This window comes from Entelurus aequoreus, linkage group LG25 (assembly GCF_033978785.1).
Source record: "Entelurus aequoreus isolate RoL-2023_Sb linkage group LG25, RoL_Eaeq_v1.1, whole genome shotgun sequence".
NCBI lineage: Eukaryota > Metazoa > Chordata > Actinopteri > Syngnathiformes > Syngnathidae > Entelurus > Entelurus aequoreus.
Window position 1 is genome coordinate 29,040,306 of NC_084755.1, and position 25,993 is coordinate 29,066,298.

The 25,993-nt window shown below is 36.4% G+C and overlaps 3 protein-coding genes across 7 annotated transcripts in view; 2 read left to right on the forward strand and 1 right to left on the reverse strand.

Moving 5' to 3' along the window:
* tmem205 (transmembrane protein 205) overlaps positions 1–14,130 on the forward strand; it is a 74,459-nt gene extending 60,329 nt beyond the window's left edge. For 3 of the 5 annotated variants that reach the window (XM_062037086.1, XM_062037087.1, XM_062037085.1), the window contains 3 exons: positions 8,822–8,938; positions 9,010–9,173; positions 11,938–14,130. In XM_062037086.1, coding sequence (XP_061893070.1) covers positions 8,839–8,938; positions 9,010–9,173; positions 11,938–12,240 — 567 coding nt within the window. In that variant the 5' untranslated portion in view covers positions 8,822–8,838 and the 3' untranslated portion in view covers positions 12,241–14,130. Of the gene's footprint in view, positions 1–7,484; positions 7,596–8,261; positions 8,388–8,821; positions 8,939–9,009; positions 9,174–11,937 lie in introns of those variants that run through there. The other 2 variants (XM_062037088.1, XM_062037084.1) reach the window with 2 other exon arrangements.
* On the reverse strand, positions 5,370–8,030 carry elof1 (elongation factor 1). Its single transcript, XM_062037089.1, has 4 exons — positions 7,840–8,030; positions 6,150–6,281; positions 6,001–6,071; positions 5,370–5,920 (listed from the first exon to the last, which is right to left on the reverse strand). The coding sequence occupies exons 1-4, from the start codon at positions 7,950–7,952 to the stop codon at positions 5,856–5,858; spliced, it is 381 nt and encodes a 126-aa protein (XP_061893073.1). The 5' UTR covers positions 7,953–8,030; the 3' UTR covers positions 5,370–5,855.
* A 10,040-nt stretch (positions 14,131–24,170) lies between the features above and the next one.
* The window catches only part of rab3db (RAB3D, member RAS oncogene family, b), a 51,691-nt gene continuing 49,868 nt past the window's right edge, over positions 24,171–25,993 (forward strand). The window contains exon 1 of the mRNA XM_062037411.1: positions 24,171–24,389. The gene's annotated coding sequence lies outside the window, so the exon portion shown is untranslated. The remainder of the gene's footprint in view (positions 24,390–25,993) is intronic.

The window sequence follows — 25,993 nt, forward strand, 5'->3', positions numbered from 1 at the left end:
AGTAAGGTCCCCCAACCATTTCTCGCCTACATGGCGACAAAGTGAGTTTCTTACAAATATCATCCCTGCAGGACGAGGAATTGCTAAACATGCTTCACTACAAAATGTAAAAAAAACGCCATGGGTGGATCTACATCTGACATCCACTGTAATGATACCAAGTATAGGAGCGTATCTAGTCGATACTACTGTGATTACGTCTATATTTTTTAGCATCACAAAATCTTTTTTCGTTTTTTAAAAATGTCCCTGGACACATGAGGAATTTGAATATGACCAATGTATGATCCTGTAACGACTTGGTATCGGATTGATACCTGGAAAGTGTAGCTGCCGTTATGATGTTCAGTCATGTTTTCTAATGACCATAAGTCTTCAACTATTCTAAGTCTTTCAATGCTTGGAATCTGCGCTTATGGATGATACACCAGTTACTATATGGTAATCTAATTAGTTACTATGGTAATCTAATTAGTTACTATCATCTATAGTTACTATGGTCATCTACGTCACAGCAGCTCAGACGAGGCACCAAGCAGTGTGGGCGGGAAGCGGAAGGAGATTTTCACAACAAAGTTCTAAAGCTTAGTGATACATCAGATGTATCAGATTGTAGGTGGGTTTATTTTGTACCCTTCGCGTTCATATTTCAATGTTTGTTCCATTTTTGTTGCGTTTCACTTGATTGTAAAATATGTCGATTGAAAGGGGGTGTGACATTCATATTTTGTCAATATTCAGTGTTTTATCGTTCATAGAAGAAAAACAATTCCATGACGTTTTTTTAAGGCGGTTTTTAGCATTCAATCAGACATTATTGTGAGGTTTTGTATTAGTGTTCCTAAAAATAGATATACCGGCCCCCAGACACATTTTTTTCTCCAAATGTGGCCCCCGAGTCAAAATAATTGCCCAGGCCTGATATAGAACATGCTATACGTTTACCAAACAATCTGTCACTCCCAATCGCTAAATCCCATGAAATCTTATACGTCTAGTCTCTTACGTGAATGAGCTAAATAATATTATTTGATATTTTACGGTAATGTGTTAATAATTTCACACATAAGTCGCTCCTGAGTATAATACGGTATATATATATATATATATATATACATACATACATATATATATATATATATATATATATATGTATGTATGTATGTATGTATGTATGTATGTATGTATGTATGTATGTATGTATGTATGTATGTATGTATGTATGTATGTGTGGAAAAAAAAAATCACAAGACTACTTCATCTCTACAGGCCTGTTTCATGAGGGGTTCCCTCAATCATCAGGTAACCCCTCATGAAACAGGCCTGTAGAGATGAAGTAGTCTTGTGATTTTTTTTCCCCACACATACATATATTGCGCTCTACCACGGTATCGAGCACTATCTTTTTGGATAATCAAAGTAAGACATATATATATATATATATATATATATATATATATATATATATAATAAACAAAGTGCAAAGCCATAGGCTCACTCAATCTCAGTAAATAACTTAAATTTGAAACACAGCATCATCGTTTTCACAGCTTTTTGGTTGTTAGAGGTAGAAAGTGTTTTAATTTAGAGTTCTAAATCTTTCTTAAAGGCACAAAAAACAGGTCGGGTATTGAGAAACGTACATTTATGAATATAAAACTTAGCCAATAGTATAATGAGGTTGAAAAGGTAAAATTATTTTTCTAAATGTTTTTCATACAGTGTGAATCCAAATAGCACCTCTTTAAAACAAAGCACAAATGTGTCATGAATAATGTCCTGGATGAAGCGACAGATGCCCTGCCATAGTGATCGAGTGCTCTCACAAGTCCAAAACAGGGTGAGTACTTCAGGCATAGACATCTTACAAGTAGACGCAGCATTGGTTGCTGTGACGCGAGAAATTCGGCCGCCATTTTGAAGTGGTGACGAGGAGCCGGCGAGCAGCCTAAACTGACAGTTGACAGGTAGAAAACAAAGATTTTTCCTGCTCAAATGAGCGGACTGTTGAAAATAGGAATCGGGGGATTACTTTTCACAAGTAAGATTTAACATTAACGCACTATTGGTTGTATTTTGTGAAAATAATATTACTACATTATTATAGTTCTCTGCAAACCTATGGTGGCATCATGCCTTCAGTGTGCATATAGTATATAGTTCTCTGTAAACCTATGAAATGTTCTATTTTGTCTTCATTATTTTGTCAGAATGCACCAGAATGCTTCATTTGTATGTGAAAATCACAAATAAATCTTCTGGGGGAGGATGACGCCCCTACAGGGGTTTGGTTTACAAACTTTCAGCCCCACCTAAAACCAATTTCACCAGCCGCCACTGATTATGATGCATTCTCATTTTTGGCAAAGTATAAGACAATACTTTCTTAACAGTATAATTGTAACCAGGAATAAGTCTTCAAGTAACAATATTCAAATACTAACATTGTTGGGTCAGAATTTGGTTTTATTCTGAATCCAGTGAAACAGATTGGTGGTTTTAGCTGATATAAAGACTTTCAGGTGTTTATATATGTTTATGTTTAAGTATTTGGCAGACACTTTTATCCAAAGCGACATCCATAAAAAATACGTACAAAACAATCACTGTAAACATGATCATTTAAGGGAAGAATGTAATACAAAATATCAATACAAAGTGTCAAGACAGAATAAACTCTGCTGCTGCAGCAACAGAGATAAGGTCTAAAGGTCCCTAAGATATATACATATCTAATGTATTCATATATTGTTTATGTAGGATATACGCTTGTATATATAACCTAATCATATTGTTTCTTCAATTTAAAAATAGCTGACCGTTTTTCCCCCCTTCTCTGGGATTATATTTCCAGTGTTGATCTCGGACGTCTGGTCACTTATAGCATATAAGAATATTCTATTACTGTTAAGCAAACTATGAATAATAAAACACGCCAAAACATGTCTTTTATCATAGCTACACGTATGACAAAAAAACGTGTGAAAATCAGTGGTATTCAGTGAGGTAAGATTCATTAAAAGCGCTGACAGTTCATTGCTCCTGCCAAATGAATTGCACTGAGTGGAGCGGATCACCACTCCAAGATGGCGGCCCTGCGTCTCGTCAGCGCCAGTAGGCAGTAGCGCTCGATGCTGCGTCTAATTATAAGATGTCTATGACTTCAGGTACAAATACACTATATTGCCAAAAGTATTTGGCCACCTGCCTTGACTCACATATGAACTTCAAGTGCCATCCCATTCCTAACCCATAGGGTTCAATATGATGTGGGTCCACCTTTTGCAGCTATTACAGCTTCAACTCTTCTGGGAGGGCTGTCCACAAGGTTGGGTGTGTTTATAAGATTTTTTTGACCATTCTTTCAAAAAAACCCTGGTGAGGTCACACACTGATGATGGTCGAGAAGGCCTGGCTCTCAGTCTCCGTTCTAATTAATCTCAAAGGTGTTCTATCGGGTTCAGGTCAGGACTCTGTGCAGGCCAGTCAAGTTCATCTACACCAGACTCTGTCATTCATGTCTTTATGGACTTTGCTTTGTGCACTGGTGCACAGTCATGTTGGAAGAGGAAGGGGCCCGCTCCAAACTGTTCCCACAAGGTTGGGAGTATGGAATTGTCCAAAATGTTTTGGTATCCTGGAGCATTCAAAGTTCCTTTCACTGGAACTAAAGGGCCAAGCTCAACTCCTGAAAAACAGCCCCACACCATCATTCCTCCTTCACCAAATTTCACACTCAGCACAATGCAGTAGCGTTCTCCTGGCAACCTCCAAGCCCAGACTCGTCCATTAGATTGCCAGATGGAAAAGCGTGATTCATCACTCCAGAGAAGGCGTCTCCACTGCTCTAGAGTCCAGTGGCGACATGCTTTACACCACTGCATCCGACGATTTGCATTGGACTTGGTGATGTATGGCTTAGATGCAGTTGCTCGGCCATGGAAACCCATTCCATGAAGCTCTCTGCGTACTGTACGTGGGCTAATTGGAAGTTCACATGAAGTTTGGAGCTCTGTAGCAACTGACTGTGCAGAAAGTCTTTGCACTATGCGCTTCAGCATCCGCTGACCCCTCTCAGTCAGTTTACGTGGCCTACCACTTGATGGCTGAGTTGCTGTTGTTCACAAACTCTTCCATTTTCTTAAAATAAAGCAGACAGTGGACTTTGGAATATTTAGTAGCGAGGAAATTTCACGACTGGATTTGTTGCACAGGTGGCATCCTATGACAGTTCTACACTGGAAATCACTGAGAGCGGCCCATTCTTACACAAATGTTTGTAGAAACAGTCTCCATGCCTAAGTGCTTGATTTTATACACCACGCCAAGTGATTAGGACACCTGATTCTGATCATTTGGATGGGTGGCCAAATACTTTTGGCAATATAGTGTGTGCATTTCCACAAAAACAAAATAAAAACGTACACGTTTTGTATTAAACCTGTGGTCTTAAAATATATCCCATTAGTGCAGGGGTGTCAAACTAGTTTTTACTATTATGGCTGCCCTTAAAGGGCCGGTCGCTTGTAACATAAATGTGTAAGGAGTCCCCTCGTGGTATTATTATACAATTGCATTTGATCATTGTATATGTTTTACATACCCTGTAAACTGGAAGCTCAGTCGCCATCATTTTATCGTATAATTGATGGTGTTTTTTCTAGCTGTACTACTGTAAATAGAAAAATGGTATCACTGTTTTTACGGTAAATTCTGGCGACTGACTGGCCAGTATTTTTTTTCGCAGTAAAATCGATGTAAAAAAATCGCAGGCCACTTAAAATAATTATTATCAATGCTTAGATCAGGCTGACTATAAAAATAAATACTAATCAAATTTACTGCAAAAGAAGGGACTCATACAAACTGATTAACTTTTTTTTTTACCCATAATTATGCAGTGCTAAAATGAATAAATGTTTACTAAATTAATAATACATCATTTGTTTCTTAGACAAACTGTCAATACAATTCAAATGAAAATACAGCTTCACCACTACAGACTTCTTCTGTTTGTTTGAGATTGTCATTACTGCCACAAGTGGTGAAAAGGTGTATTACAACTGAGGACTGCTGCGGCCCATACGAACCACAGCTGAGAAACAGATTATTTTTGGCAACCCTTTATGGTTAAGAAACACTGTCCTTAACCCTAACCAGTGATTGTTTCCTCCTGTCTGCATCTGACGTCCCGATGATATTGAAAAATGTTCTTCCCTTATTTCCATAACTCCACCGGTGATCACTTTTTTGGTCAAGATTGAATAATTACACTTTTTGTTGGGTGATCATCTCCTTGCCCCTGCAAAAAGTATGACATTGATATTTGGATTCCCCAACTTAAACATGTAGTACACACAATCAAACTTTTTTTAATTCCTTTAATTAAATCAGTGGAAGAAAAAGCAAATTTTACAGTGCGTTTACGGACCTTTGTGAAGTAGAATGGCGATAGTGTTAAATAAATTGTAACATTTTTCTAATACGGCTTTCATTAAACATGACATTTGTGCAATAAAAACACTTGAAAAATACAGTTCTGGTTCACTGTTGTAATATTAAAAACAGGTCTAAAATCGAGTTGGACAAATTACACAACATTGTAAAAGAAATTGGGTTTTTTTCCCTTTTCATTTGCTTTTATCTGTGCATACCTGGCCAGAGCACACAAACTAAAACTTTAAAAAGCACAAAAGAAAATACATATTATTGTATGGTACTAAATATAATCCTGCAATGGGGAAATAATAACAATGTATAATACTGGAAATATGTTCAATTAATAGGAAACCTACTTTAAAAATATGCTGTGTCGATTATCTAAAATAAAGGATGCATTACACGTTTTCAGCTGATCACTGATTGGCTGCTTCACATGCATCTATCCAGTCACTGTAAACATCCACTGGCTCCGACAAATCTGTATCAAAAAAGTTGAGGAAAAAAAGCACAAAAAAACTATATATAACAGATATAGAATGCAACACAGCAAAAGGATACATGTTATAGGAGTCTGGAACTCCTCCAAGCAAACGCTGCATGATATAATTCCTGTGTTTCGAGTTCTCTCCCTGAAAACAAACAATATTTACTCTTTAGTTAAGGATGCATTTTGTTGTGTTTTTCACAGAATATTGAGTTCATCTTACATTTTCACATCACATGATTTCTCGTGGTTACAAAACGGGCACGTGAACTGGGTGTCCAAGTTGCCCGTCATTTTTTTCTTCGGGGGAGGCTTTCTCTTGGACTTTCGGCGCCCCATTTGTCTTGTCTGGCAGCTGCAGAACACAAAGAGAGAGAAAAAAGTTGGAATATTTCATACATTCACAGCATTTAAAAAAAAAAAAACGATGCTCCAATACTGTTAAAAGGATATCATGCAGAAGTGACAAAAATCAATATGTCTCAGGAAATGGTCACTCCATTTATGTGTGGAAGCAATGTGGTTTAACATCCACTCCAGGAGTTTTTTCTTTGCCTTTTGGTTGGTCACCCTTTGGGACTGTGCGCCAAGGGGTGGCACTTTCGTGACTTCTGCGGTGCTTTTTTTTGTAAACTTCTGGATCTGCCTCCCGGGAGCCTTTTGGCCATAGAGACCAGCTGCTCGGTTGGGTCTCTGCTACACCAGAGTCCGTTTGGAGAGACTGGAGGAGATGCGGATGAAGAGACGGGGCTGCGGAGCTGGCGCTGAGCGCCGGGACGGACAAGCTTCACAGTGTCTTGGCTGAACGAGCTGGTATCGGACACCTCGGTCTCCTTAGACGCATCCTCGCTCATCCATGCGGACTGGACATTGGCCGAGAGTTGGTGGGCGGCCGAGGGTGGTTGCTTTGTTGGGTCTGCTCCGGTCTCTGGCTATGCCCCCTCCCCACCCCAGCAGACGATGGCGTGGAACACTGCAGAGGTCACCACAGTGTATATGTGTGTTTTTTTTTTATTGTTGTTGTTTTACTTTTGTTGGCTGTGTGTAGAAGTCGCTGGTTGCATCAGCTATGCTCTTTTAATGTTCTTTGATGTTTCCCTCTTACACACATGTGTGTGGCTTTCTCCTTGGCCTCAGTCTGGACTCCCTCTCCAGGGGCCCAGGCTTAGACTGATTTTTTTGTTTCTCACCTTTCTTGTAAGGGGCGCCGGAAGTTGGCAGACCCGTCAGCGATCCTGTTCTGTCTCCCTGTAATGTTTTTTTCTGCTTTTGTGCTGAAAATCTTAATTTCCCCTCAGGGATTACTAAAGTATTTCTGATTCTGATTGCATTGTATACAATACTTATGTATGAACAGTATAGCTAATTTGAGTATTTATAGATATCATATAAATGCTATTTTATCTCCTTTATCATTACATGCTTCACAGTACTAGTAAAGGTGTGTCTACTTTACTGTATGCACTGTTTATGTCCAGAAACCGGAAGTCAAAGCAGTCACGTGACTCACCGGTACTATCGCGAGAATCAAGCACCGTCGTCATGGCGTGTTTTTTGTTGTTTTTTTCTAAGCTATTGTAGTTACATTATAGCATCTTTTATTGAATAATATGTTTGAATAAGAATCGATGTCTGAACTTGATATTATGTATTTCATTTGAAAAGCCAGGTACTAACAACGTACTGATGTGTATAGCCTAATGTTAAACATGCTAACCGCTAGCGAGCAACGTTTAAGCTACGTTACAGTAAATAAAAGGTAACATATATTGAATTGAGGCTTCAAAGAGCATAGTAAATTAATTTCAAAAGTAGGTTTTACCTACACATCGACTAACAGGACGGTGAACTCATTGGAGTGCTCGTTGCAGCATTTTGTTTACACAGTGAAATACGATGAGAAACGGACGTACCTTCCAAGCGGGGTTTCGTCTTCAACAACGTCGGTCCGTATACCTGCTATGTATTTCTGAATTGTCGACGTGGAAGGAGCTAGAAAAAGGCGAAACACATATCTATGAGGCATCCATGTTACTGCAAATTGTTCACTGGAGCATCCGCCGCCAAAAGCTAGTCCGTGACGTCACAGACAGCAACCCTGAATTCCGAGGGCATTGAATGCAGCATAGTAAAACCTATCCGTGTGCGTTTAAACATATATTTATATATCAATGGTAGTGCTTCACTCATCCGTGTGAAAGTTTAAAAATGATCGAAATTAGAACTAAGGAATTACTGTATATTTTTTTAGTCTAATAAATGTGGAAAAACTTGGAGAAAAAATAGCTGCTGACGTCACCAAATAAAGTCATGCTATTGGTTTTAATCACTGCAGTGGGCGGGCCTTATGAGCAGAAACGGAAGTGGTAATGCAAGCGACTGCACTTCGGACTTCTAACATAACAAGTTCAGTACAGTATTACAAAGTAATATTGGACTCCGAATATTGTTGGGAATTCAGGTATGTCCCGATTTTTTTTTTTTACATAAATTCATTTTAATGCCTTTTTAACGAAGTCATGTTGGTCATGCAAAACTTATAACTCTCAATTAGCTTATTATCATGTCCAGAGTAGAAATGGTGCACACACTGTTTTACTGGTTTCACTTTGACACTTTTACTTTGTCATATAAATGATGCGTTTTTAAAGTTAAAAAATGCCCACTTGACTTGCCTGTGCCCCACCTAACCCCATCCTTATCTGTTGCACACACACCCCGAGCTTGCTGCAAAATGCACACTTTATCTTTGCGCCTGCAACGTTTTAGAGCATGCATTGCATAATTAATTAGGTTGCCACTTTTTAGAAATTATACAACTGTACTACTGAACCCGTATTTGATAACGTGCAAATGATACTGTGAAAGGTAAACACTATGGTGTCTGCTGTCTAGGTTGTAGTAGTGTCACCATGGCAACAGAGGGGGACCCCTCAGACTTGGTGAAAGTTTTCCACCTCCTGGTGCTCTCTCTCACCTGGGGCATGCAGATCTGGGTCTCCTTCATTGCAGGTAAGAGGGGGACATGTTTAAGTTACTCTGTGCACTTTTGTGATGTTTTTATTCACTTTGTGTGTCTGCAGGTTTTGCGTTGGTGTGGCAGGTGACTCGGCACACCTTTGGTCTGGTGCAGAGTAAACTAATCCCGGTCTATTTCCATTGCCTGCTGGGAAGCCACATTATCAGTCTGGCTATTTATGCCATGTATCATCCAAGAGAGCTGTTGGACACACATGAAACCGTACAGGTGAAGCAGCACACAAAAACACGCGTATGAGGTCTATACCGCCACCTAACGAATGGAGGCTTAACGACAAGCTTCAGTGCATTGATGGTTCCATTTCAAATGTGTTTACCAAATGGGACAGACTAAATTAAGTAAATAAATCAATCTTCAAATAATTACTTAAATGTGTCAATAATGAATTACAAATGAAATGTTATACATTCATGTTTTGTTATATGTCATTAATTAATTTAATGTAAAAGTATATGTATTTAACTATTTAATTATTTTAGTATTTAATAAATTCGTAATGATTTCTTACACAATTTAATTATTATTTCATGATTTAATTTTTTCAGGTTTTAATCATTTATATCATGAACATGTGTGGCAGCAGTTGTTACTTGTCCAACTCAGCTGTCAAAATCAAATCAGGAAACGATCAAATCCTGAAATAATTCATTGAAACATGAAATTATAAATTAAATCGTAAAATAAACCATTAAATCGTGAAATAGTTAATTAAAACATGAAATGTGTTGTTACATTGTAAAATAAGTAATTTAATAGTTTAAATATTCCAATAAACAATTGATGAAATATTGAAATAAATAAATAAGTCATTTACAATTGATTAATTATCGATACAAATAAAATAAATGTATGCAGCTGCCACTCAGGCTAATAAATAAATACATCATTTAAATTCTGAAATAATTATATCTTTAAATAGTTAATTAAAACATGAATTAATAATAAAATCCTGAAAAAAATACCTACATTGTGAAATTAAATGCTCATTTCAGTAATTATATAAACAATTAATTGACCAGTTGATTAAATATTGATATTATTTCCACACTGGTTAATGTATTTGGTTTATGAATTGTAGTATAATAAAATCCTGAACTAATCAAAACATGAAATAATTAAATTGTGAAATAACACATGCAATAATCCATCCATCCATCTTCAACCGCTTATCCGGAATCGGGTCGCGGGGACAACAGCTCCAGCAGAGACCCCCAGACTTCCCACTTCAGAGCAACATTAGCAACTTCCTCCTGGGGGATCCCGAAGCGTTTCCAGGCCAGAGAGGAGATCTAATCCCCCCCATCTGGTCCTTGGCCTGGCCTGGGGTCTCCTCCCAGTGGGACATACAATTTTGAAATAATGAATTGATTAAATATTGTAAAATAATATATTAAATTAAATGAGTAAATTGTGAAATAGGTAATTAAAACATGAAATTAGTCATTCAATTGTTAAATAACTCATTAAATAGTGAAATAATTAAATAAACAATTGATTAAATGTTGAAACAATTAAATAACTAATTTGCAATTGATTCAATATTCATACAAATAAAATTAATTAATGCAGCTACCACTCAGGTTAATAAATAAATACATCATTTAAATCCTGAAATAATTAAATCTTTAAATAGTTAATTAAAACATGAATTAATAATTAAATCCTGAAAAAAAACCATACATTGTGAAATTAAATGCTCATTTCAGTAATTATTTAAACAAATAATTTACCAGTTCATTAAATATTGATAATATTTCCACACAGGTTCATGAATTATTGAAATAGTTTATAAATTGTAGTATAATAAGATCCTGAAAGAATTCATTAAATCGTGAAATAACACATGCAATTATGAAATAACTAATTGATTAAATATTGTAAAATAATATATTAAATTAAATCAGTAAATTGGGAAATAGGTCATTAAAACATGAAATTAGTCATACAATTGTAAAATAACTTATTAAATAGTGAAATAGTTAAATAAATAATTGATTAAATGTTGAAATAATTAAATAACTCATTTACAATTGATTCAATATTGATACAAATCAAATAAATTAATGCCGCTGCCACTCAGGTTAATAAATAAATACATCTTTTAAATCCTGAAATAATAACATCCTTAAATAGTTAATTAAAACATAAATCAATAATGAAATCGTTAAATAATTAATTAAAACATTAATTATTAATTACATCCTCAAATAAATCTATCCATCCATCCATTTCCTACCGCTTGTCCCTTTCAGGGTCGCGGGGGGTGCTGGAGCCTATCTCAGCTGCATTCGGGCGGAAGGCGGGGTACAGCCTGGACAAGTCGCCACCTCATGAAATAAATCTATACATTGTGAAATTAAATGATCATTTCAGTTAGTATTTAAACAACTAATTGACCAGTTGATTAAATATTAATACGGATTGATGAAGCTTCCACACAGGTTTATGAATTATTTAAATAGTTTATGAATTGTAAAATAATTAAATCCAAAAATAAATAACACATGAAATAATTAATTAAATCGTGAAATAACACATGGAATCATGAAATAACTATCTGATTAAATATTGTAAAATAATATATTCAATTAAATGAGTATATTGTGAAATAATTCAATAAATAGTTAAATCAATGTATTACAATTAATTAACGACACATTTAATTGCACATTAATATATTTTATTGCAATTAATTAATGATACATTTAGTAAATATTTTTGTTTATTTTTTTCAGCACATTTCCACAACAGTGAACGGGTAGAGCCAAACGTATTAGTAGCGGGCCAGCACAAATGACACTGGTCATGTCAGAGCTGTGTTATGTATGACAATAATAAAAACCACAGCAGTAACATTTAATTGAAGTCACCCCTCTTGCAACTGATACCATTGTCAGATTGTGCAAGTGGTCCTAATGTTATGTATGCCCATACGCTCGCAAATGGTCTTCGTCTTCTCCTCCTTTGGCAGATGGCTCTATATTTTGTGGCCCTGATCACGGCGGGTGTCAACGCCCGGTGGTTTGGCCCGGCAGCCTCTGAAGTCATGTTGCAGATGTGGGAAGTGGAGAAGGAGCACGGCCTTGGTAACCAGGTGGGCATGGGCAGCCAGAAGGAAGGTTACGCCAAGCTGAAAGAGCAGGACCCCAAGTACAGAGCCTGCAGGAAAAAATTTGGCCGCTACCACGGCTTGTCCAGCCTCTGCAACCTGATCGGAGTCTTGTGCATCACAACTAATCTGATCTATACGGCTTTGAATCTAACCACCATTTAGACAAGGTGAGGTGTCTTCAGTTCAAGTACACAGTAGTACCTCAACTTTTGAGCTTATTGGTTCTGTGACGGCGTTTTGATCTCAAAACACTTGTATCTCAAATCAACGTCTCCATTCAAACAAATTTAAATCAACTTTCATCCAATCAGTTTTTGCCTTGAAAATCAACTTTTACCTTGAAAATCAGTTTTTACCTTGAAAATCAGTTTTGCCTTGAAAATCAGTTTTTGCCTTGAAAATCAGATATTGTGTCAGCTTTGTATTATAGTAGATGTTTGGTAATGTAATGCAGGGATTCTTAACCTTTTTTACCTCAGGGCCCAACTTTTCCACTACATAGGGGCATGGAGCCCACTCAAATATTAAAAAAGTTAAAAAGTTAAAGTACCAATGATTGTCACACACACACTAGGTGTGGTGAAATTATTCTCTGCATTTGACCCATCAAATTATTCTCTGCATTTGACCCATCACCCTTAAACACCCCCTGGGAGGTGAGGGGAGCAGTGGGCAGCAGCGGTGGCCGCGCCCGGGAATAATTTTTGGTGATTTAACCCCCAATTCCAACGCTTGATGCTGATTGCCTAGTAGGAATTAGCAATTTTTCTCTAGATTTATTTAAATTTTTTGTCATTTTTATTGACGTCCAGAATCCGACATTCCTATCCATTACATCATATTTGCATACATCATATATCTATTGTCTGCCCTAAATGTCAAAATAATATTATTTTTGTTTATATCTCAACGATGCCACCCCGCCCCCCAAAAGAAAAAAAGAGAAAAACAGCAAAAAAAACAAAAAACAAACCAAAGTAATAATAATATTAACAAATAAATTAATTAAAAAATATATATATATAATAATAATGATAAAACATATAATAATACAAACAGATAGTAAATAAATGAATAGAAACCAAAAAAACTATAAACATATAGGGAGTAATCTTTTTTACACAGTACAATCACTAATTCGAGAAAATAAAATCAGGCTTATGGGGAGTGACATAACTGACCCAGTTTTCCCAGTATGAAGTACATTTCTCCAATTTATAATGAATAAAAGCCGTTATCTTCTCCATTGTATAAATGTCCATTGTTATTTCCATCCATAGCTTCAAAGTTGGGCTCTCCTGCATACTTGCCAACCCTCCCGTTTTTAGCGGGAGAATCCCGGTATTCAGCGCCTCTCCCGACAACCTCCCTTCTCCCGACAAACTCCCGGTATTCAGCCGGAGCTGGAGGCCACGCCCCCTCCAGCTCAATGCGGACCTGAGTGGGGACAGCCGTTCTCACGTCCGCTTTCCCAGCAGCTTGCCTGCCCAATGACGTCATAACATCTACGGCTTTTAGAGAGTAGAGTGCACAACAAGCAGAGAGAGTTCTTGGTTTCTTATGTGGGTTTATTTTTAGGCAGTTTCATTAACGTCCTCCCAGCGCGGTAACAACACACAACAACAGCAGTCACGTTTAGTCTACTGTAAAGCAGTTCGTCTGCCGTAAACAGCAATGTTGTGACACTCTTAAACAGGACAATACTGCCACCTACCGGATAGCCTGCAGAACACTGAAATTGAAGTATGTCTTTTATTTATATGTATAATAAAATTCTCATATCGATCCTCCAATCATAGTATTGATACTTTTGATACTTTAGTTCAGGGTTGTCCATACTTTTTCAAACAAAGGCCGCATACTGAAAAGTCATAGTATGCAGGGGCCATATTGATATTTTTTTTAATCTAAAAAAATAAATGCTAAAAACTATAGTGTCAATTATGCATTATAGGTGACTAAGTATATTTTTATTATTAATTATTAGTTAGAACTTTTCAGCTTTTTCTCATTACATACAGATTTTTTTCCTACATTTTGCTGTTTTTAATCCCATGTAAAAAATACAATAATAAAAATAATATTAATAATAATAAGGGACGGCGTGGCGAAGTTGGTAGAGTGGCTGTGCCAGCAATCGGAGTGTTGCTGGTTACTGGGGTTCAATTCCCGCCTTCTACCTTCCTAGTCACGTCCGTTGTGTCCTTGGGCAAGACACTTCACCCTTTGCCTCTGATGGCTGCTGGTTAGCGCCTTGCATGGCAGCTCCCGCCATCAGTGTGTGAATGTGTGTGTGAATGGGTAAATGTGGAAATACTGTCAAAGCGCTTTGAGTACCTTGAAGGTAGAAAAGCGCTATACAACTATAACCCATTTATTTATAAGATTGTGTAACTGCATAACCAAGTGTGTCAAAAAAAATTCTGCCTGTATGAAAATATTAATGTTCAGTTACACATTTAACAGTGTTTATTATGGTTGTTTTAATACGTCAAATTAATTCATAACTTAGTACCATTTTATTTTTCAATTAACTAACTAAACCTTGTTATTTAGGCATATTTCATTTTTATTTTGAGAGCTTTTAATATTTTAGATTAGAGGTGCCGATGGCGGGGGCTATAGATATTTTTTTTTAAAAAGCTAAAAACAGATATTGTGTCAGCTTTGTATTATAGGTGACTAAGTATACTATTATTAATTATTAATTAGAACATTTCAGCTTTTTCTTATTACATACCGATTTTTTTTGCCCTTTTTTCTTATATTTTTATTAGTGGGTTTTTTCCCCACGTAAGAATAAAATAACAATAATATTACGATTGTGTAACTGCATGACCTAGTGGGCCTGTACAAAAATGTTAATGTTCAGTTTCATATTTAACAGTGTTTATTATTGTTGTTATCCTTTTTCTAGTTATTCATTCTTAAGTTAGTATTATCTTATTTTTTAATTAACTAAACTTTGTTTATATTTTATTTATTTATTTTGAAAGCTTCTAATATTTTAGATCAGGGGTGTCTAAACTTTCTCCACCAAAGGCCACATACTGAAAAGTCAAGTATGGGGGCGCCATTTTGATACGTTTTATTTCTTTACTTTTTATATTATATGTATTGAAAGACAAAACATTGTGTTATAGGTGACAAAGTAAAATATTATTACTAGGTTTTTTTAATCTGGTTTTCCTCATTACACTCTGATTTTTTGCTCTTTTTTTATATTTTTACTATTGTTTTATTAAATATATATGTTAATATTTGAAAACACATAACTGTTTAAATTTTAGCAGACACATTAGGAATATTTGCACAGAGTATCGAATTGGTATTGCCGATACCAGCCTGAATTTGACTCTGTATCAAATCGGAAAGTGGTATCGCACATCACTCGCAACTAAACATTTAAAAAGAAAAAAATAACAAATATTGTGTAAAATCCATACAATAGAATGTACTATTAACAACTCCAGTAGTTTTATAAAGTAAGGTTACTACATTTACGTTGGCGAACGGACTTCTGCAGTATCGCCCTCCAGTTGCTTCTCCGTCAAACCCACCATCCGCAGCTTCTCCATATTTTCATGGATAAATGTCCGCCGTTTGGATATCATTACAACACTCCAGACTCATTGTGCTTCAGTGTGGCGCAGTCTAGCACCGATACGCTTCGCACTCACTTTCTTCCTATTGAATGGTGGTAGAAAAAAATAGTTATCTCGATCTTTAGCTAAACGCTAACGCTAGCTAGTAAGACCAGATGTTTTGGTCGGATTGTGTGACATTTGCTACGCCAACGAGCATTTTTCCTTGCAATTTAAAACGTAACAATTAGCCGAGAAACAGCTCTTATCTTAAAACACTCTTAAGTTGAGGTACCTGTATGTCATTTTTGTCACAGTTACATGACTCTCACACATGATTAATAATAATAAAAACACAAAAAATATGATCTACGTGGCTGGGGAATATTCATGCATCACCAGCAGGGGGCGATTGCTGCTTACTTTTACACACAAATTGGTTGCTTGGGCACAAAATTCAGTTCTTTTGTTTGAAAATGTTACTTTTTTATTTTTACATTCTGCCTATTTATTTCAGGTAGATACAAATTTGGTCACATTAATGTTATTTTCCCCACATAAAAAGCTAATTTTGATTGTTATACATTCATGATGTTCATGAGTAAAAACAGAGCAGGTTAAAAAATATGTTGTTATATTATTTCAGCTGTATGACATCAGCACTAATGTACACAGTGAAGTCAATGTAATAAATAAAGCAGAGCCAAAACAATTTACAACTACAAATAGTTGTCAAATGTGCATTCCTTATTCTCTCCCTAACCAATAAAACACATGAGATTGTTTTGTCATTTTGATATAATGCAAATTACATCTGCATATTGTGCCTTCCAGGAAACGCACTGTCGTGATTAAAAAACAATTACACACAACAACAACAAAAAAGCAGTCTTTTTCTCACAATGTCGACTTTTTTCTTATAAAATTGGGAACAATTTCTCATATTCTTTCTGTTTCTGTAATATTGCAATATTTTCTCGTAAAATTATTACTTTTTAATGCAAAATGGTGACATTTTTCATATAAAATTCAGACTTTTATCACAATATTGCCAATTTATTTTTTGTTCTTGTAAAATAGTGAAATTTTTTTGAGTAAAATGTTGACTTTTGTCATAATTTTGCCAAGTAAAATTCAGATTATTGTTATAATATTGCCAACATTTTTATAGTTTTCTTATAAAATTGTGACTTTTGTCGAGTGAAATTACGACTCTTTTCATAAAATTGCCTAAATGTTCAACTTTTCTCGTAAAATTGCGACTTGTTACTGAGTAAAATTCCAACTCTTATGATAGTATTGCACAAATGTTCCGTTTTTCTTGTAAAATGTTGACTTGCGTTGAGTAAAATGACGACTTTTATTATAATACTGCCAAAATTCGAAGTTTTTCTTGTGAAATTGTGACCTTTTACTCGTGAAATTCCAACTCATTTTTCACAACAAGCTTTTTTATATTTGCATAGCATGTATATATTATTAATTTTGTAAATACAAATCTGTATATATCTAGAGAGGGTGATCCTAAAGTGGTAGGCATTTTTTGTACGTCTCAAGAAGGTAACAAATACAAGAATGTGTGAGTGTGTGTGCGTGTGTGTGTGTGTGTGTGTGTGTGTGTGTTCTTGTATTTCTACTCTTCTTGAGACATCAGAAAACCATTGCATCTAATAGAGAATGTCTCATTTGCATCCCCTGGTGGTGAAATCTATCAAAATTAGGGTGGTCCCAAAAAGAAGGGATTTTTCACATTGACTTTGTGTCGGTTTTAAAAGTGCTCCCCCTCTGGTCAACATATGTAATAACAAGGGCGTGTAAGAAATTGATATGCGCCCCTTTTGGCCAAAATGAATTTTAAAAAAATATATATATATGTATATAGAGACATACTGTAATAAGATGAAGTAAATAATGAAGATTAAAAACCAATTACACACACAACAACAAAAAAGATGAATTAACTAAAAACAGTCTTTTTCTCACAATGTGTCGACTTTTTTCTTATAAAATTGGGAACAATTTATCATATTCTTTCTGTTTCTGTAATATTGCAATATTTTCTCGTAAAATTATTACTTTTTAATGCAAAATGGTGACATTTGTCGTATAAAATTCAGACTTTTATCACAATATTGCCAATTTTTTTGTTGTTCTTGTAAAATAGTGACTTTTTTGAGTTAAATGATGACTTTTGTCATAATTTTGTCAAGTAAAATTCCGATTATTGTTACAATATTGCCAACATTTTGAAGTTTTCTTATAAAATTGTGACTTTTGTCGGGTAAAATTACGACTCTTTTTATAAAATTGACAAAATGTTAAACTTTTCCCGTAAAATTGCGACTGTTATTGAGTAAAATTCCAACTCTTTTCACAGCGTTGCACAAATGTTCCGTTTTGTCTTGTAAAATTTTGACTTGCGTTGAGTAAAATGACGACTTTTATTATAATACTGCCAAAATTTGAAGTTTTTCTTGTGAAATTGTGACCTTTTACTCGTGAAATTCCAACTCGTTTTTGCATAGTATGTATATATTATTAATGTTGTAAATACAAATCTTTATATATCTAGAGAGGGTGGTCCTAAAGAGGTAGGCATTTTTCGTAGGTCACAAGAAGGTAACAAATACAAGAAAGTGTCTGTGTGTGTGTGTTGCAACGTGGGAATACACACTGCTCACCCTCAGAACACGTCTATCAAGTAATTAAATGTTGCTCATAGGAGCAAGGAGCGATGTGTTCATATCAGATCTTCTGCGCTGTATGAGAGTGACGAAACAGGAACAATAATGGGGGAGATAAACTGTCAAAAATAACAATGGCTCCACCGTGCAAACACGAGGAAGTAGAGAAAAAAAACAAAAAACAACAAATCGTCATTCCTCAGCCACGCAAGGAAACGTTTGTAAAGAATAATGTGTAATGTTGCATTAATCATGACTAAGCAGCTCCAGTCAATTACGTCTCACGAGTGGGCGACTGCAAACATTAGCAAGTCCACACAGCTGTGCTTCACATGTAATGAATATATGCTGACCTGAGTATTAATGACCACATATGGTGTACACAATACATGTTTAAAAGTAATCCAATCAGACAATAAAGAACTGGGCTTGAGTTGTTGAAGTTACTTGTTTGAAATTTTTTAAAACGTATGTATTTTTCCAGTTTCATAACCAGTGCAATACTTTAGGATACCAGCACAACTTCTACCTCGAAAAACAGTGTCACCTATCGAAATGAATTAAAATTAAAAAAAATTTAAAAAGTGAAGTGAATTATATTTATATAGCGCTTTTCTCTAGTGACTCAAAGCGCTTTACATAGTGAAACCCAATATCTAAGTTACATTTAAACCAGTGTGGGTGACACTGGGAGCAGGTGGGTAAAGTGTCTTGCCCAAGGACACAACGACAGTGACTAGGATGGCGGAAGCGGGGATCGAACCTGGAACCCTCAAATTCCTGGCACGGCCACTCTACCAACCGAGCTATACCACCCCCAGGTCACAATTTCAACTTTTGCAGCATCTCCTTCCGGCTGCTTCGCCGTCTCACACACTGTCAGCGGCTTCTCCATATTTTCATGGATAAATGTCAGCCGTTTCGGTATTATTACAACGTCCTTGGGGTATGGTGCACCTACAGCTTCATCCGCTTTGTTATTATTCCGCCGCAAAGGTTTAGCAAGAACCCACAGTTTTCATCCGATTGGAACCGTTCGAGTATCAAAATGTTCGGCTCAACCGGCAATCGTGAGATCATGAAAAAAAAAATCCTCAAAAATATCCCAGATTACCCAGAATTTTTTTTCGGGACATTTTTCCCTTTGAAAATGAATGGGCCATTTTCCACATTCCTTAACCGATTTGAACAGTTCCACTTTCAACCCCTTCCACTCACATTGGACAACCAAACTATCAATTTACAAGTTTTAAAAAATTCCAGGAATTCCCAGAATGGCAGTTTTTCACCTCTTGTCCCAAAGTTTTCACAGTCCACATTTTTCAGGCAATTCCAACCATTTCCACCTTCGAATCATTTTTCCCCCCGTACAAATTCCCCATTTTCTTGAAATTCCAGGAATTTCGAAATACCAATTCTCAATTGAAGTTGCTACTACGTCAACATTTGTCAACCGATTACAAAAATTCCAACACCAACCCATTTATTTATCTAAAGACAATTGTGCTGGTATCAATATATTCAAATATTTCCGGTTTTCCTGAAACTCCCAAATTTCCATGAAATTCCCATTCAAATAAAGGGACAAATTGAATGTTATACAATGCCAAAATACATGTCTAAAAGTAATCCAATCAGACAATATAGAATTGGGCCATTTACTTGTTTGAACTTTTTTTTAAACTTATGAATTTTTCCAGTTTCATAACCAGTGCAATACTTTGGTACCTGAGGATACCAGCACAACTCCTACCTCGAAAAACAGCGCCACCTATCGAAATGAATAATAATTTAAAAAAAGGTCACAATTTCAACTTCTGCAGCATCTACTTCTAGATGCTTCTCCGTCTCACACACTGTCTGCGGCTTCTCCATATTTTCATGGATAAATGCTCGCCGTTTCGGTATGATTACAACGTCCTTGAGGTATGGTGCACCTACAGCTTCATCCGCTTTGTCACTTTACGTGGTCCTGCCACATCATTTAAGTGGCCTATCACGTAATTTTTTGTGGTCCTGGCGCATTATTTAATTTTTCCCTCCGCATCATTTTATGTGGTCCGCCAAACTATTTTAAATGGCCCATACTATTAGTTTAAGTGGTCCTGCTGCATTATTTTATGTGGTCTGCCACATCATTTTATGTAACCTGCCACATAATTTTATGTGGGCCGCTGCATTATTTTATGTGGTCCTGCCACGATATTTTACGTGGTTCGCCGTATTATTTTATGTCGTCCTGCCATATCATTTTACGTGGTCCGCCGCATTATTTTAAGTGGTCCTGCCACAATATTGTATGTTGCCTATCACATAATTTTTTGTGGTCCTGACGCATTATTGAATTTTTCCCTCCGCATCATTTTATGTGGTCCGCAAAACTATTTGAAGTGGCCCGTACTTTCATTTTGATTGGTCCTGCTGCATTATTTTATGTGGTCCGCCACATCATTTTATGTGGTCCCGCTACATTATTTTATGTGCTTTTGCCACAATATTTTATGTGGTCCTGCCACATTATATTCATTTGATCCGCCACATCATTTAATGTAACCTGCCACATCTTTTTATATGATCCTGCCACGGTATTTTACATGGCCTGCCGCTTTATTTTATGTCATCCTGCCACATCATTTTATGTGATCCTGCCACAATATTTTATGTAGCCTGCCGCATTATTTTATGTCGTCCTGCCAAATCATATTATGTGGTCCTGCCATGATATTTTACGTGGTCTGCCGCTTTATTTTATGTGGTCTGACTCCTGCCACAATATTGTATGTGATCCTGCCACAATATTGTATGTGGTCCTGCCACAATATTGTATGTGGTCCTGCCACATGAAATACGCTTCATCATTTTATGTGGCCTATCACATAATTTAAACTATTTTAAGTGGCCCGTACTATCAGTTCAAGTGGTCCTGCTGCATTATTTTATGTGGTCCGCCACATCATTTTATGTAACCTGCCACATCTTTTTATATGATCCTACCACATTTTACGTGGTCCGCCGTATTACTTTATGTCGTCCTGCCACGTAATTTTATGTGGTCCGCCGCATTATTTTATGTGGTCCTGCCACAATATTGTATGTGGTCCTGCCACAATATTTCATGTGGCCCGCGTCGTCATTTTATGTGGCCTATCACATAATTTTATGTGGTCCTCCCACATCATTTATGTGGCCTATCACGTAATTTGTTGTGGTCCTGACGCATTATTAAATTTTTCCCTTCGCATCATTTTATGTGGTCCGCCAAACTATTTTAAGTGGCCCGTACTATCAGTTCAAGTGGTCCTGCTGCATTATTTTATGTGGTCCGCCACATCATTTAATGTAATCTGCTACTTCTTTTTATATGATTCTGCCACAATATTTCATGTGGCCTGCCGCATTATTTTATGTCGTCCTGCCACGTCATTTTATGTGATCCTGCCACAATATTTTATGTGGCCTGCCGTATTATTTTATGTCGTCCTGCCAAATCATTTTATGTGGTCCTGCCACGATATTTTACGTGGTCCGCTGTATTATTTTATGTGGTCCTGCCACAATATTTTATGTAGTCCTGCCACAATATTTCATGTGGTCCTGCCGCAATATTTCATGTGGCCCGCTTCGTCATTATATGTGGCCCATCACATAATTTTATGTGGATCATTTAAGTGGCATATCACGTAATTTTTTGTGGTCCTCACGCATTATTTAATTTTTTCCTCCGCATCATTGTATGTGGTCCGCCAAACTATTTTTTTTAGTTTTTCCATGTTTCCTTTCATTGTCCAAAGAGAGCACAGACTCCCAAGTCCAATTCCTCGAGTGTGAAACATACTTGGCCAATAAAGATGACTCTGGTTAATTTATGTGGCCCTGTATGTCATTTTATGTCATATGCCGCATTATTTTAAGTGGCCTGCAAAAAAAGGCTAGAAATAATAAAGCCCTTTCTGACTAAATGCATGTATAAGTGTACAGCTCTGGTAATGGGTACATTCGCACCCACCTGCACAAATGTACCTCAAAATGTAACAATCAAAATAAATATGACTTTTTTTTTCGTTTACTAGAGCATGCATATATAATATGCATTAGTTTGACCATTTAAAATCAACGATAATAAAAAGGAGATGCTTGGAAATAGCATAAAAATGCCCCCAAAATTTGGAAAAACGCGATTCATAGCGTTACTTTTTGGTGTAACCATCATGAGCGTTCTGTTCAGGTATATTTCTTTTATATTTTGATAAATCATCATATTTATGTATTACTAAATTTAAATAGGTATTGATCAATCTTTAAGCTGTGTGTATTTGATTCCAGTTTGCTTTTGACTTCTTATTTAGAATTGTAGTTGAAACTTTTACAACCTTGTGTTGCGCTCATGAGGGCGTAACCCAGGGGTGTCCAAACTTTTTCCACCGAGGGCCGCACACTGAAAAATCAAAGCAAGCGGGGGCCATTTTGATATTTTTTATTTAAAAAACCAATACAATATATGTATAAAAAATATACATTTAGGCCTCCACTCAAGCTTGATCCTGGGTACCCCAAAGGGTTTTGGTCAAAAAAGTATAAAAAATGTGTCATTATTCAGTATTATTATTTTTATTATTATTCAAGTTTTAAATCTCTAGATAAACATTAGGTCTATCTTTTTGTCAAAGAAAACCCAGTTTTTTATGGAAAAAACACAAAATAAGCAATATTTTCACCCAATAAAATGTTTAAGTGGAATATTTGATATTATATAATAATTGGAGCCTTAAAAAGGTCAATAACTCATAACACCATTGATTTTGATTCATTATTATTTTTTTAGCAATGACACTTAAAAACAAATCACACTAACATTATTGGGGATCCAAAAGGGTCCTACTCATTAAAGTGTTAAAAAATAAATTATAAAAATTTTTTTACTGTTTACTTTTAACACAATAATCTCAACTTCAGATCTATCCGCCAATTATACATTTTATTGTTGTTTATGTTTTTTGTTTGTTCGTTTGAGGCCCTTCTTTTAAAAAAAAACAGCTCAGTTTTTTTATATGGCAAACACAAAATATGCAACATTTTCCCCAAAAAATATCTCAAAGTGGAATATTTAATGTGATGTAATTGGAGCCAATAATTCATAATGACATTGATTTTGATTCATTATTATTTTTAAAAAAAAGAAACAGCCTGCATGGCAGCTTTGTGTTATTAGAGTAAACATTGCAACATTTTCTTGTTACATTTCACCGGTTTGTTCTTTTATACCATTTTTTATGTTTTTAATTTTTTCCAATCGTATTTTTAAAATGTGCCGTGGGGCCGTTAAAAAATTACCTGCGGGCCGCAAATGGCCCCCGGGCCGCACTTTGGACACCCCTGGCGTAACCAAACTAGATTATTTTGAATATTTATTCCCTTTTTTACATTTAGTATATTTAAATATACTGTGTTTTATGCTTTTTTTCTTCTTTTTGGAACATGCCCTATACATATAATACAATAAAGTCCCATATAAAATTATGTTTCTAGCAATACTTTAATTTTGCCTTTGAAAGTAACACTCCAATGTCCATTAGTGGAGCTGTACACATTTTTTTTTTTACATTTTGACAGAAATCGGTCTTGCATCCATTTGTACATGTTCACTATAGTGATGCTGCAACAAGCATATGTTAGTAACAATCATTGTCATCAAGAAGAGTTTCCAATGCAAATTGTGTAACGAATCGATACATTTATATTCACATATATAAAAACAAGTTTGACACAGCTGCAATACAGTATTGGGAGGACACTTAATATCGACACAGTCGACATTTGGGTCGGTCCGCCACCGCCAGTAGTCTCTTTTGGGGCGTGTCGCAGCCTCAGGTGGCGGACGGTTTATCCAGTGTCCACATCACCTGTGACACAGCAGGAGCTCCTGCTAACACAGACCTCCGTGTTCAGCGCTGCTCTCGCCGGGCCAGAGGACCACTTTCTCGGGGTTGAAGTAGCTCCTCCACTCGGCATCTCCTCACCGGCGGCGGGAAGACAAGTGACGACGGTAAGCTACTTCCGGGTTTGACTTTTGTTGTTTTGTCCTCTTTGCGTGGGTGTGTTTGACATCCACTCCGAGTACATTTACTCCCTTTTCTGTCACTTTGTTGTCATTTTCAGGGCTGAGAATGAAATGTTTACGGTGTTTGCTCCCCTTAATGAGAACAGATGTGACGTCACACAGGATCAATAATGGCAGACAATGAGCAAGCTGGGCTCCATTACCATCTATTCTAGGGGTGTCAAACGTACAGCCCGAGGGCCGGATTAGGCCCGCGAACAGGTTTTATCCGGCCCGCGGGATGAGTTTGCTAAATATTAAAAATTAACCTGAAATTTTTGAATGAAAGAAACAGCTGTTCTAAATGTGTCCACTGGATGTCGCAATAGCAATTATTTGTATCTTTGTAGACGATGCTACATATGTACGAAATAAACCGCATGATGTTAGTGCACCAGTAGAGCGAAATGATCAAACTACATAAATAACGTACTGTAATTTGTAGGGTTGTGAACGATAAACCGATGCGACCGAGTATTCGATTCAACAAGTGAGCGATTAGATTGCATCGGTAGCAGACTCCTCAATCAATGCGAATAATCCATGAATTCCTAGCTGAATCGGTTATAGAGTCACGGATCGGTTATCGCGAGTCTTTGCATGGGTTGGCTAGATTACAATATGCGTCAGCGTCTCTAAAACAACGCGAGAGCTGAAGCTACTCGCCAAACGCGGTAGCCGCCTAGCTGGTATTAGCACCAGTGATAAACAAGAGACAACACGGAAAATGAATGTGGAGGAGAACGAAAGCGTCATTCTGACCGAAGGTGATAATGGGCCGAGAAAGGTTTTCAACGCATCGGGGAGACAGAAATCCAAAGTGTAGAAAGTTTTTGGGTTTTATAAGAAGGAAGGGAAGCTCGACAGAAGCCATGCTATTTGTAAATTGTGTCGAGCATCGTTGACGTACACTGGCAGCACTACAAATCTCGACCTGCATGCAAAGAGGAAAAACGGCCAAGAGTACGGTGACTTAAAACCCTGTGGCAACATTTTGAGATGTGATATAGGTGTGTAACTTGTTTAGATTGTAATGTTGCACCTTTGTTACCTACCTTTAGTGTTCATTGTTACCTACCTCTAGTGTTCAAAACACTATATGCTCAGGTTGAAATATTGAATCTTTGTTACCTACCTCTAGTGTTCAAAACTATGCTCAGGCTGTAATATTGCACTTTGTTGTTACTATTCTGTGCTACTTTTACCTCTGGAGTTCCCATCCTACAATTCAGACAGACTTTTTTTGGTCCATGTCTAAAAATAAATACATTGACATGTGATTTTGTTGTTCTGTTTTTTTTGCCAGTGCCATAAAGCCACAATGCTTGGGGATTTGGAGTCTTGAATATTAACCGTCAAATCGAATTGTATCGTTCGGAATCAAATCCAATCGAAACGGTCTGTAATAAAAGGATATCGTTTTTGAATCGAATCGTAACCTGTGTATCTAGATGCATATCGAATCGTTTATCAGAGAGAGTTGTGCAACCCTAGTAATTTGTAGAGATGTCCGATAATGGCTTTTTTGCCCTTATCCGATATTCCGATAT